This window comes from Siniperca chuatsi, linkage group LG18 (genome assembly GCF_020085105.1).
Source record: "Siniperca chuatsi isolate FFG_IHB_CAS linkage group LG18, ASM2008510v1, whole genome shotgun sequence".
NCBI classification, from domain to species: Eukaryota; Metazoa; Chordata; class Actinopteri; order Centrarchiformes; family Sinipercidae; genus Siniperca; species Siniperca chuatsi.
In genome coordinates this window covers 6,551,643-6,563,999 of record NC_058059.1, presented here as the reverse complement: position 1 = coordinate 6,563,999, position 12,357 = coordinate 6,551,643, and the positions used below count along the sequence as shown (strand labels likewise).

The 12,357-nt window shown below is 39.9% G+C and overlaps 1 protein-coding gene across 3 annotated transcripts in view; it reads right to left on the bottom strand.

Annotated features, from left to right (window-relative positions):
• Window positions 1-12,357, bottom strand: part of col5a1 (procollagen, type V, alpha 1) — an 81,270-nt gene that overhangs the window by 25,293 nt on the left and 43,620 nt on the right. For all 3 annotated transcript variants that reach the window (XM_044175425.1, XM_044175423.1, XM_044175424.1), the window contains exons 9-27: window positions 12,187-12,243; window positions 10,552-10,593; window positions 9,878-9,940; window positions 9,687-9,761; window positions 7,722-7,814; window positions 7,137-7,193; window positions 6,885-6,938; window positions 6,576-6,629; window positions 6,371-6,424; window positions 6,198-6,251; window positions 6,061-6,114; window positions 5,526-5,570; window positions 4,730-4,783; window positions 4,127-4,171; window positions 3,248-3,301; window positions 3,117-3,161; window positions 2,026-2,079; window positions 897-941; window positions 626-679 (exon numbers count right to left, since the gene is read on the bottom strand). In XM_044175425.1, the coding sequence (XP_044031360.1) occupies window positions 626-679; window positions 897-941; window positions 2,026-2,079; window positions 3,117-3,161; window positions 3,248-3,301; window positions 4,127-4,171; window positions 4,730-4,783; window positions 5,526-5,570; window positions 6,061-6,114; window positions 6,198-6,251; window positions 6,371-6,424; window positions 6,576-6,629; window positions 6,885-6,938; window positions 7,137-7,193; window positions 7,722-7,814; window positions 9,687-9,761; window positions 9,878-9,940; window positions 10,552-10,593; window positions 12,187-12,243 (1,053 nt within the window). The remainder of the gene's footprint in view (window positions 1-625; window positions 680-896; window positions 942-2,025; window positions 2,080-3,116; window positions 3,162-3,247; window positions 3,302-4,126; window positions 4,172-4,729; window positions 4,784-5,525; window positions 5,571-6,060; window positions 6,115-6,197; window positions 6,252-6,370; window positions 6,425-6,575; window positions 6,630-6,884; window positions 6,939-7,136; window positions 7,194-7,721; window positions 7,815-9,686; window positions 9,762-9,877; window positions 9,941-10,551; window positions 10,594-12,186; window positions 12,244-12,357) is intronic.

The following is a 12,357-nucleotide window of genomic DNA, read 5'->3' as shown; positions in this document are numbered from 1 at the left end:
GAAGTCAAGCTACTTGTGTGATCCCATCTCTTAGTGGAAGCTTTAATGATTGGATCAATCACAACCTCTTGCCAAGACTTGATGTGATGGGATTTCTTTTGTTTTGGTTTTATCAGCTACTGATGACAGCAAACAAGGGAGGGGCTGAGGCACCTTGAGCCGTTATCGGCCCCTGTGACTAACCTTAGCACCATGTAACGGGGGGCTGTTAGCTAGAAGTCAAGCCACTTGTGTGATCCCCTCTCTCAGTGGAAGCTTTGATGATGCGAGCAAGATGATGTAAGATCTGAAAAGCTGACTCTCCTGTCTTGATCTTTGTATCACTAAGATCGTTATTATGTCTCTGTGACAAAAGCAGAGGTCACTGAACCATTCCAGACAGTCATTCTTTTAAGGAAAGGTAATTTAGCAGGAAACTGGGGCTTTTCATTTATTAAACAAAAGCTTTTTACAAAATCACACTTAGTTGTTAGACAAACCTTGGAAATAATAACACAGCTTTTTTTTCAAGAGGCATTTTAATAAGATAATGGGCAACTATTAGCCCATAACAGTTGTTAATTGCAGGGTACCACTAGCTGATGATATCAGAAATTAATTTCTTAGTGGTTGATAATCATCTCACCTTCACACCTCGGGGCCCAGGATAACCAATGGGTCCTTGAGGGCCAGCAGGGCCCTGGGGAGATAGATGTTCGGTGAGAGCTTGTAGCACACACACAATTACGGTACACACATGCACCCATAGTGCTAATGTTACCTACATTAATGCAAAATGTTTTATGCAAATATGTCTCAACTAGGACACAGGGAGGGGAAAGACACTTAGAAAAGCATAAATAAATTCAGAAAAGATCAAATGCAAGCTCCAAAATAAGAGAAGAAATAACACTTACCAAGTGTCCTTTCTCTCCATGAGGCCCCTCCTTTCCAGGGTGACCCTGTGAATTATTAAGAGAAATATTATTGCATCTCATTTCAGGATAATTACCACCATAAATACTACAACACCCCCTTTAACTGAGGGATTAAGTTGTAAAACTATGGGAGGACGTATCAAAATGGAAAATTGGAATAAGAGTTCAATCTCATTTGGGATTTTTATCCTTAATGCACAGTATTATAGAGGCCCTACCTGCTATTATTGCGCTCTAAAAGCCAAGACTGCCGTTTTGGGACTTTACAATACATTACACACATACTGTACATGCATGTGCGCAAACACACAGTGCAGAAGACACAAAAACACACATCTAATCTGGATGCCTGGTAAAAAGAAAAGAATAAAAAGGTTGGAAGGAAATTGATTGCATTCTCATGAGACAAAGGAGCAAAGCCTCTGATGGGTTTTTAGTGACGTGAGAGAGGTTGGACAGAAATGAGGGGCAGGGATGGAGCACTGAGAGAGAGAATATTGCAGTTGATGGTAGAAGCAACAAATGGATGAATAAAAAAAAATCTGAGTGTGTAAATGGCGGAGAGCTATTTCTACTCCAAAAAGACTCTGAAAGCCATTAAAGGACCAGGGAACTTTGCGCAGTGTTCGCTCTCCTCTATCTCTCTTTCACCAAATCCCTTATTTTTTCCCACCATCTCTGTGTCTTTTTCATTTACTACATATTCATATTTCACAGCCTCTCTCGTCTCTGTCTCTCTTAGGTGCCACCTGGTGCCTTCTAAGACACATCTGCCATTAGTGCAGGTGTCTTCTGTGCTGTCTGTGCAAAGATGGGAAAGAGAGTGTGTGCATGTATATGACTGTGTGTGGGCAGGTTGTTCCACTGTTACACAGCTGTGGTAATGTGTTGTATCATACATATGTTTTGGCCAAATAATTATCTCAGTGTGTTTTGAATGCGTGAAGTGGTTTTTAAACATTAAAATTTCATGTACTAGTTTGAAAATGTTGTTTCTCACAGTTATGCCAATTATAATTGGCAAATTCTAAAAAATACAGAGAGGCAGAAAGAGAAAATCTGTTTTACTTGCATACGTTTCTTTGGACGTGTGGTATTATAAACTCACCGGTGGACCATCAGCTCCTGGCATTCCTGGCAAGCCTGGCTTTCCAGTAGGACCCTAGATAGAAGACAAGACAATATGTTAGGGCAAATAAGACATCACAGAGTAAGACAACACATAGCAATCAAAGGTTAAAAGCATCATAAAAATCTGTAAAAACAAGACTAAGAGTCTACAGCCATGCAAGCAACTCTGTGAGGCTGTACTTAGGCCCAGTGGTGTTTTGAACTAAATGCTAACTTCAGCATGCTAATATGCTTACAACAACAATGCTAACATGCTGATATTTAGCAGGTATAATGTTTACCATGTTCACCATTTTAGTTTAGTGTGTGAACATACTAACATTTGCTAATTATCACTAAATATAAAGTACAGATTAGGCTGATGATAACATTAATTTTACAAGTATTTGGTCATGAACCAATTATTGTACAAATTAAAATTTTGACTTGATGATGGTGCTAAATAAAAAGTCAGGGGATCACCAAAGTTATTTCAATTCAAAGTTAATGGTCCATCCAATAGATTTAGTTATGCATTAACCCCTAGATTGTAAGACTGCTTACAAGGACCATTTTTATTATTAAATCATCCAGTAAGTCTGTGTTTTTATGATCAATAATCAACCTGGGCTGCTGATTACCTCTTTGAACTAAGATTTTCAAATAAATGATCTTGTATCTATTCCTTATTCCGTCAAATAGGACAGCCTTCTAGTATTTTCTTTATAATCAGGAGAAACATAATACCTATATTATTCATTCTCAAATTCCAACTCTGGCAAATGTGATTTAGCTGAAATTGGATTAAAATGTATCAGGATTAAAATCTATCTGTACTGTCTACTAGGCACTATTTGGTCCTGCGTTGGGGATGGGGATGCGTTTGCATAATAGTGTGATAAGCATTTGGAACTGAATAAGATAGCAACTTGGCTTTCAGCTCATGCAAATGAATGAGACAATTTCCTGCAATTTTCTAGATTTGGGGTCTGTGTTTATTAACATTGTATCAAGCTGGCAGTTTTTTCCTGTGGAGTTGCAGAAATGGCGTATTTCACAATATGTTACAGTGATCATATGATATCTTACCTTCTCTCCTGGAGGTCCGATGGCTCCTTGTGGCCCTGGAAGTCCCTGTGGAGAGGATACAAAATGCTCAGAACATTTTATTTGATGGATGAGAGAGAAATCTAATGTCAGACAACCTGTTCATCACTGACCTGGGCACCTGGGTTGCCTTGCTGTCCAGGAGGTCCTGGCTCTCCTTGAGGTCCCTGAAAAAACAAATTAAGCTAATTTTAGAAATGCCATTATAAATACAAAGATTGCTACTTTGTTTACTTGAGAAAAAAGTTCCCATGTGAGGGTAAGAGTGATTTGTTGCTCCATATGGCCCATTAAAAGTGAAATGTTGCTCTGAACAGATATAAATTAGAAGCAGTCCGACAGCGCATCACTGCATTATTACCTTCTTATACCTATATAGGCCATAACTTTTAGACAAAAAGCATTGTTTCTTGTTCTGGCTCAAGGTAGAAGCCACACACACATCCACAGTACACATTCTCCCACCTACTTTCCTACTGAAAGACACTGCTGAACCACAAACACGAAACACAACCCTCTCAGATAACTGGCAATCAATTATGTTGCCCCAGTCTAAGAGTCTGGGAATGCTGTTGAGCTTCCATTTCTACCTAGTTGGAACATTCCCAAAGGAGCAGATAAGCTGCTTCAACCAGGTATTCTCTCATTATGGCCAGGCGCTACCAGAAATTGACCTGGAATGATACAACTGGCCATGGTGGACTGCTCAAATGAATCTAAACACAGCCGGTCTATTCTTCATTATCTGCTAAATATCTTCTGATTGTACTGGTGTGTGTGTGTGTGTGTGTGTTTGTGTGTGAGTGCAATGGAGAGAGAGAGGGCTCATGAGGCAATATCGTGGATTTGAGGATAAAATAAAGAGAAAGAGATAAAAATGGTGCATTTTCAGACTCTGTGACAGTTGTGTTTTTATTTGTTTTGTTTTATCTGGGAAATGGGGAATGTCTGATACTGAATATAGGAATTTAATCAATTCCAGCTTAACTTACTATGTTTCCTTTGGGTCCAGGGTGGCCATCCATTCCAGTAACGCCCTACAGCAGATGAAATGAACACAACATTTAGCACATACTGTATAAGGGCATATAAGGCCAGCAAATCTTTAGTACACTGAAAAAGTATTTTGGGTGCACTTCTAGCTCTTAAATTTCACTCTTAGCTGTGGACAAATTTAAGGCGTGTTTGTAAACCACACCTTGGCTTTTGCATCTGCACCATATGAATCTTAATGTGTGATTTATTGTATTTGGGATCTCTACATCCTGCACAGGGATATCAGTTCAAAATAAGCCACTTGATTGATGCACACTGTCCGTGTTAAATTAAATCTATTGAAACAATATAAACATTAGGTTTAAGCTTTGCTCTGCTGTAGACATTTGTCTGAAATGCTGAAGTTAAACTCAATAACATATGCTACTCTTTGTGTATGCTGTCTGAAATATATTGAGTTTTCTATTTCCCTGTGGGTGTTGTTTGCAGTGTCTTTTGTTCTTGTTGCCTACGAGATGGCAAAAAAACTTATTCTGCTCTCTAAACAGTAAATCTATTGTAACAGCATGGTTATGAAATGGTGAGAGGAGAGGACTCACAGGGGGTCCAGGAGGTCCCTGAGGTCCTTTCGGTCCCAGCAAACCACGGGGCCCCTAGGAAAAAAAGACGGAATGAGATTGAGAATGATATCGCACCTGTGAAAGGATTGATGAATTATTAAACACGTTCAACTAAATCAAGTTTCAAAATTATACTTCTGGAAACAACCTGACTTCCCAAATGTCCTTGAGGATATTCTACAGAGTCCGATTGTGAGGGAAAGCTGAAACCCCTTCTTTTTTTTCCTTTACTACTACTTACACATTCATTCCCCACAGCTATGCCTCTCAAACAATGCTTTGAAATTTTGTGCTTTGCCTCACAGCTACAGTTACCTAACAAGATGTATTATCCTGGCAGGGTGAATTCAAACCAATGTAGCACACCCTGGTGGACAAACTAGGTCATAACGGTAGGTATTGAGGGCTTTCTGATGGTTTCTCCTTCCCTCTCTTTCTCCACCTCCGTGGGGAATATATCCTGCCTGTGAGAGTGGGAGGCTATTATAACAAGCTTGATGTGAGCTGGCTGCATTTCTCACCTCCAAAGATTCTCTTATATAGATGAAGCACTTGCAAAGCCTGATCAACACACACTTTCCAGCAGTATAATGCTAAAAATAAATCTCCATTTATATGAATATGAACAGTGGCTGCAGTCTGCAAATTATATATGATATTAGACCATATAATTGTTCGCTAACAAAGTGACATGTTGAGAGCAGGCCCTCAGCTCTCAACTCTATCATACAATCTCTCAGTATAAGACGGAATGGCGATACATGTGATCACTCACTGGTTCACCAGGAAGTCCCCTGGGTCCAATCTCTCCATCATCTCCCTGGGAAAGAGAGAGAACGGATCAGAATGTGGAACAGATAGTGAATGATAATGGAGGAGAAAGTGAGGATGTGTGTGTGTTATGAGGATCAAGAGATATTGGGAAGGCACAAAGAAAAGCAGGGTAAGAGGGGATCAGGTTGCATCAGCTGTGGGTAATGAGGATGGTGAGGGAGATTAGAAGCAGATAACGGTGTGCAGAGATCAAAAAATATTAAGGAGAAAATCGAGTGAGAAAGGTAAGACAGGGAGAGCAAGTGGAAGGGAAAATTCGGGTGCTGACAAAAAGGTGAGTTTGGTAAGAGGAAGAAGTCATTTCTGTATTTTCTGCAGCTTAACAATAACGGTTGAGAGATGAGATACATCAGACACAGGCATACACCTTCTATTTCTTTAGTTTTATCAGCCCTCTTAGGCTGATATAACTAAAAGAAAATAAAGGGGGAAAAAATCAGAAAAAGAGAGGTGTGAAATCATAATGTTTCTGTTACCCTTTCTCCATCCTCTCCAGGACCGCCAGGAGGTCCAGAGGGCCCAGGTTCACCCTATAACAACAAACATTTAGAGTGGCACACATCAAAACAACCAAACAAAGACACACTTTTCATAGCACTACAAAACAACTTACTCTGTGTCCCTTTTCACCAGGAAGTCCAGCCAGACCATCAAACCCTCTGTCTCCCTTAAGAGCAAAGAAAAAACAAGTTGCATACCTCTTGTATAGGCTTCAAAAACACTTTTAAACTGGCATTATGACATATGGTGCATTGAAGTGCAATATGAATATGGAAGATAAGGTACCTTGGTTCCAGACTGTCCTGGCATGCCCCTGGCACCGTCGGATCCAGAACGACCCTGTAAAAATAACAGTTAACTGCGCATATACTATGAAGACTAGAATATGCCTGGCTTTTAATTCAGCACTCTGAAATCTATTCCATATGAGCATCAGAAAATAATATGTTACATGCTTTGCTGATCTCAACTCGGTTTGTGCCACACTTACCCTTCTGCCAGGCTTTCCAGGGGGTCCAGGGGATCCCAAAGGTCCACGTGGTCCCTGAAACAAAAACACTTATATTAAACTCAGAGGCATTTCTTTTTCTTTATATTTCCATATTGGAAATATCTATTAAAACAAGGAAAGGAAATATTACTCTGCTTTTAAGGGTTACAACTAATGCAATACTTCAAAATATATGTTTTTATTTGTTAAAGTTAACAAGTTTTCAGGTGGGGTTTGCTTGGATTTAGTTGTTACTGTTTATCAGAAATAGATTTTAAAAACTAAATTAAGCATTTTTTTATCTCGTACCTGAGGACCTGCTTCTCCAGACTCTCCCTTCAGTCCTGCTACACCAGGAGGACCCTGAGAAGGAAAAAAATTGACGAAAAAGAAGATTTGATAGACACTAAACCAATACCAGTTTTCAACTAGGCTACAATATGTTGTTTGTATATTCATTTTGTGTACTGCGCACTACAATAACTGCTGATCAAATTTTTGACATCAAATTTCTATTGATTTTGAGTCTGTGTTTGCTGTGAGGTGATTTGAAACACATACCAGAGGGCCAGTTCTTCCAGTCAAACCCATTGGACCTGTAGGACCACGCATAGCCAGCTGAACACAAGAAAAGAAAAGATTAGCAATAAGACAAAATTATACATTTATTAAGGATAAAAGATATATGATTAAATATAACATGGATTTATCCATTTGCATGTGTGTGTGCACTGTAAGTGTATTTGTGCCTGTTCATGTATTCTGTGTGTATATGAATTATGCATGCTTGTGAGCAACTCCCAGGGTAATAAAATGTAAAAATGATTATGATACCAATAGTATGAAATGGTATGAGTACCAATGATGCATGAAAAGTGCTATAAATACAAAAAGACAGGTTTAAAAAAACAGGTTTAAAATAATGAATGTAAAAATACAACAAACATTTCATAATATAATGTTTTTGCAGCAAAAACTGTGGCAAACATGGCAAAAAAGGACACAAAAACATCTAAACATTAACAAAATAATAAGAAAAAGACATATTCAACAGGAGAAGCAAGTTTGGAGAATGGAGAAAAAACATACCATATACAGTATAATATTGTCTACTACAGTCTGATGTGTTTGTGTGTGAACTGTTACCCTAGCCTGCTGCATGATGGCTTGCATCTGGGCCTCCTGTGCTGATACCGCAGGTCCCTTCTGTCCAGAGTCACCTCCAGCGCTGAATCTGAACTATGGAGGGAATCACAGATTGGTGAGACTTCGCTCCAGTAAAGATGATACCAGCACACAGCAGGCACTGGCAAAACGCAAAAGTAATAGCTGTGAAAAATGAGAAATGACTAAAGATCTTGCAGCAAAATAAATAATTTAGTTTAAATATTGACATCTATTCCCAACAATATCTTCAATATTTCTCAAATCCGATCTTGAAACTATTCCACAGATGCTGAACTAAGCATCAGCCTCCAGCTGCCAAACCAGCACCATCAAAGGTTGCCTCTGCAGGCCTCTGAGCTTCGAATTCTACTGGCATCTGGTGGTGATAAGCTGACATTGCACCATAGGTGAATATCCAGGCTTGTGATGCAACACAGGTTTGTTTGGGCCAGGCATATTGGGTTGCATTACATAGCACAGTCCTCAGGAGGCCGACTGTTGGTTGGTTTACAGATGCACAGCAACACAACAGCGAAATACTGTACAGGATTTTCACCATCACAGAAACATTGTTACCAAGAAGTAAAATATAAACAGTTCATTCAGAACATCATGGCTGACTCATATCTACTGCAGCTCTCCCACCAAATTTCTCCAGAGCACAAACTTTTCACAACTATTGTGCAAATCCCAGAGTTTCTTCTTCTGTCTACATTTCTTCTGAGTTTGATTAAGTATTGGCCCCTTGCTATCTTAGTCACAATCAAATATATGCAGTAATTTCTTTTTTTCTGCCTGCCAATCTGTGAGCCTTTTGGTCTGTCTTTGATTCTTTCTCTCTTCATCTTTTTTGCACTTTTTGTCATTCCTTCATTCCTCCAATATTCATTTCTTTACTGACATTCCTTTGCATCATCAAGCCTTGAACAGAATGTTCTGCTACATTAAATTGTTGACTAGCAAGGCCAGAGAAAGAGAAAAACACTGGGAATGATGGGAATTACATTATCTTTTACCAACTCATGGTAGAGCAGACTGTCCAAAGAAAATAAAGAGAAGATACATCACTAGTGGATGAATGTAAGTGGGCAATCTAAGCAAAAACACAGAGTTAAGATTTCAACACAGGGCCAAAGAGTCCTCTGGTGAAAGAAGGGTGAAACAACAATGCATGTTTCTCATTCGGTTTGGTGCTCAAGGATCAGATTTCAAGTTGTGCTTTCTGCCAGTGGATACACCAGAAAGACTTGAGTTCCTGTCCAGACAGAGCTTGCTCCCTCAGACAGCTCTGTGGACCCCTGAAACCACAACTTTACATCTGTACAACTAATCAGGTCCAACAGCAGCAGTTTCAGACATCTTCCAAGTACAAGGAAAAGAAAGTAAAAAAGGTAGACAGCGTAGGAAGTCATAAGCATGGCTGTGTAACTGACGCAGTCCAATCACTGGATGCAGCTGAAGCAACAGCATTGCTTTGCTTCCTGTCTAAAGATAGATGACTTCCTGGAAGGACACACGATAGGATAGCTTAAATTTTGGCTAAAGAATGTGGAATAAATTAAAACTATGTAGGTAGAGAAAGTCCTATAATATTTAGAGCTTATGGAGTCAAAACAACTGAGAGTCAGCATGACAGGTGATAGAAAGGGGGGCTATCTCACTTTGTCAACATACCACAAGAGGTAGCTAAAGCACAGATTTAAATTACAAAATATTTGTAAATGAAAATGGTTTCAAAGGAAACCCCCTTCATTCCACTACACTGTGTAAACCACATGTCAGAGTTACAGATAAAACAGAGAAAGACACATCACACTTGGCTTTAAAGAAGGCTAAACAAAGACATAAAGTCACATAGAAAATGTTTTTATAAGTGGGGTAAACAGACAGCATTTCCTATTTTGCTATTTTTAACTCATTTTTTAACAACTGCAATTTACTTACAGGCAGCATCAGGAGAGTTCCAGGGGGTCCTGGTAGACCATCAGCACCAGGAAGACCAGGACGACCCGGAGGACCCTTAGATGGAAAATAACACAAACACGAGTACACACACACACACAGACAGAAATGTGGTTATTTTCTGTATTTTTAGAGTTTTGAAAATTAGTGTGACATATACAATTTATACTCACCCTCTCTCCAGAATCTCCAGGGCTGCCTGGTGGGCCAGAAGAACCTGGGGGTCCGGGGAGACCCTATTTTAAGCAAAATATCTCATTTTACACACATCATACATACATAATGCAACACAAAGAAGCAGGCATATTTGCTCCTCTAAAAGTTCTAGCCTCTATCTTGCAAAGTGGTCACACATGGGAGAAAGGAATGCATGAGGCAATATGGGACAACTTGTTGAGTTGTAAATCCTTTGTGAGGCGCTCTTTATTTGTCTATAGCTCAAGGCTTGAATGGCTGGCCTCTGTGGGACTCCATCTGCAGGGTGTCAAGAGCAACTGTGTATGAAAAATCTTCCTAGATAAATAATTTAGTTCTTCAACATCTGGGCAAGTCCATATCTCTTTAGGGGAACTGTTTTGGCCACTCCCTTTGCATTAGGAATCAGGCAGCAAGGAATTTCACAGCAAAGCATTGAAACTTGCATTCTACTATCCAGAGAACATAGCATAAAACAGACTAGAAGAATGGGTGAAATGAACCGTTATCAGCTTTTATTTATCAACAGAGATTACAAAGAATACTGCCAGTGATCAAGAGGCACAGAGGGAAAGAGAGGACAAGAAAAAAAACAAAATAGGAAGTTAAGAGAGAGACTTAGAGTGACAGATTTTGAGACAGATTGACTTACTGTTGGCCCTTCAGGCCCAGGCGGACCCTCCACTAACATTCCCTGAAACACACAAGCACAGAAATCATCAGAAATCGCAAGAGTCCCCACAACCATCTCATGGCCTCATTCATAAGCACGTCTGTATGCAACAATCTCACAGTGAAATAGATGCACTCACAAGCATTGTCTGTGTCAATTAACAAAGAGCTTTGGTTAAAAGAGTTAAGTGTACAGACATACATGTCCCAACACACCTGCCTATCAACTTTCCTTCTCAAAGCCTAAATTAATGTACATTCCTGCCTGTCATTTCAGTTATGCTCACAATTAATCCATGGAGAACAGGAGGGTGAATGACTGCAGAGACACAGAGGCAAAGCCGCCCTGAGGTTCTCTCCTACCTAGACAAGCTGAGGGCAGCACTAATCAAATTGAAGCGATAATTAATTTGTTCACACTGACAGACCAGATCTCTGATCATGCATGCAACATAAAACCAGTTTATGCATGTGTCTGTGCTTTGAAATATATTCAATGATAGCATCTTCTGGAATTATACTTATCCAAGAGCATTTCTAACATATACTGTACAGGCAAAAAACTGCAGCCAGTTTGGTGTGGACTCACAAGAATCTGACTTACAGATGCATTGTTGCAGCTCTGTGGCTAAGGAGATATTGGTTTGTTAGTTTGCTCTTGTGGTAACATTTTGACTTCCTGCTTTGCTATGAGGACAGAAACCCACACATTATCCAAACTTATTTGAATTATGTGATCTCAGGATTTTTTTTTCAACCCCAAAGCTGTACACACTGAGCATTTTCATCATAAACTAACTAGATTTGATCTTTGACGACCCCCAGGTTATGTCTGTGTTTCGCCTGCAGTGTGTGTGATGGGAAAGGGGCTAGACCTTGGGGAAAAAAGTGTGTATGCGTTTGTATTTGTGTGTAATAACGTCTGTCTCAGCTTTTTGCATGTTTACAAGAGACACGAGTGGTGATGTGTACTCGAACATGCTTACACACACACATACGCAAACAGTCATCTAGGAAGTGGACACACACTACTTTCTACTCATATAAACATGAAGACACTCAGTCACAGAGGCATGTATACTTAGTGGAGTGCAGTGACATTTGTTTGAAGTGAAACAGCTGTAGCTGTATTAGAGGTATAAATCCCTTCTGTGTCTGATGTACCTTTGCAAACATACAAAAGGAGTTGTCCTCATTTTCACAATGTTACCTGTATATATGAGTGTCTGAATCAGGGTTGGATGTATTCCACCTGTTTGCATTTTAAAAAAGCTTAGGTTTTTGGCAGAGAGGCAGGAAAAGTCTTTCTTACTCGCTTTTGTTCTCCTTGTATTCCTTCCCTCCCTCCATCTGCCCCTGTGTTTACACACTACCCACACTGAGTTTAGAGATTATTGACAATCCCTGCATGGCCGTTCTCCAAATGTTTATGCTGTAGTCCTGATGACCAGCCAGGAGCGAGGCCTTAGGATTCTTGTTCAGAAGTTAGGGGGTGGATTGTGGCTCATTCATATATACTTGCAAATATAAACATCCACGCATACACCCATGCGCACACATGCATAAGCAGCCTACATCTGTTGCTCAAGTATGTTGTTCAAAGACGGATACTCACAGGCTCAATAACAGCAGGCTCTCCCTTCTGTCCCTTCTCGCCGCGAACTCCGTCGACCTACACGGCAAACACACAGAATCAAACATAATCAGCCCCCCTCCTCTTCATCACCCTCATTATGCTATCCGCCTCATTTTCAAGATCATATCTTTGTAAGTATGTCCTTCCATT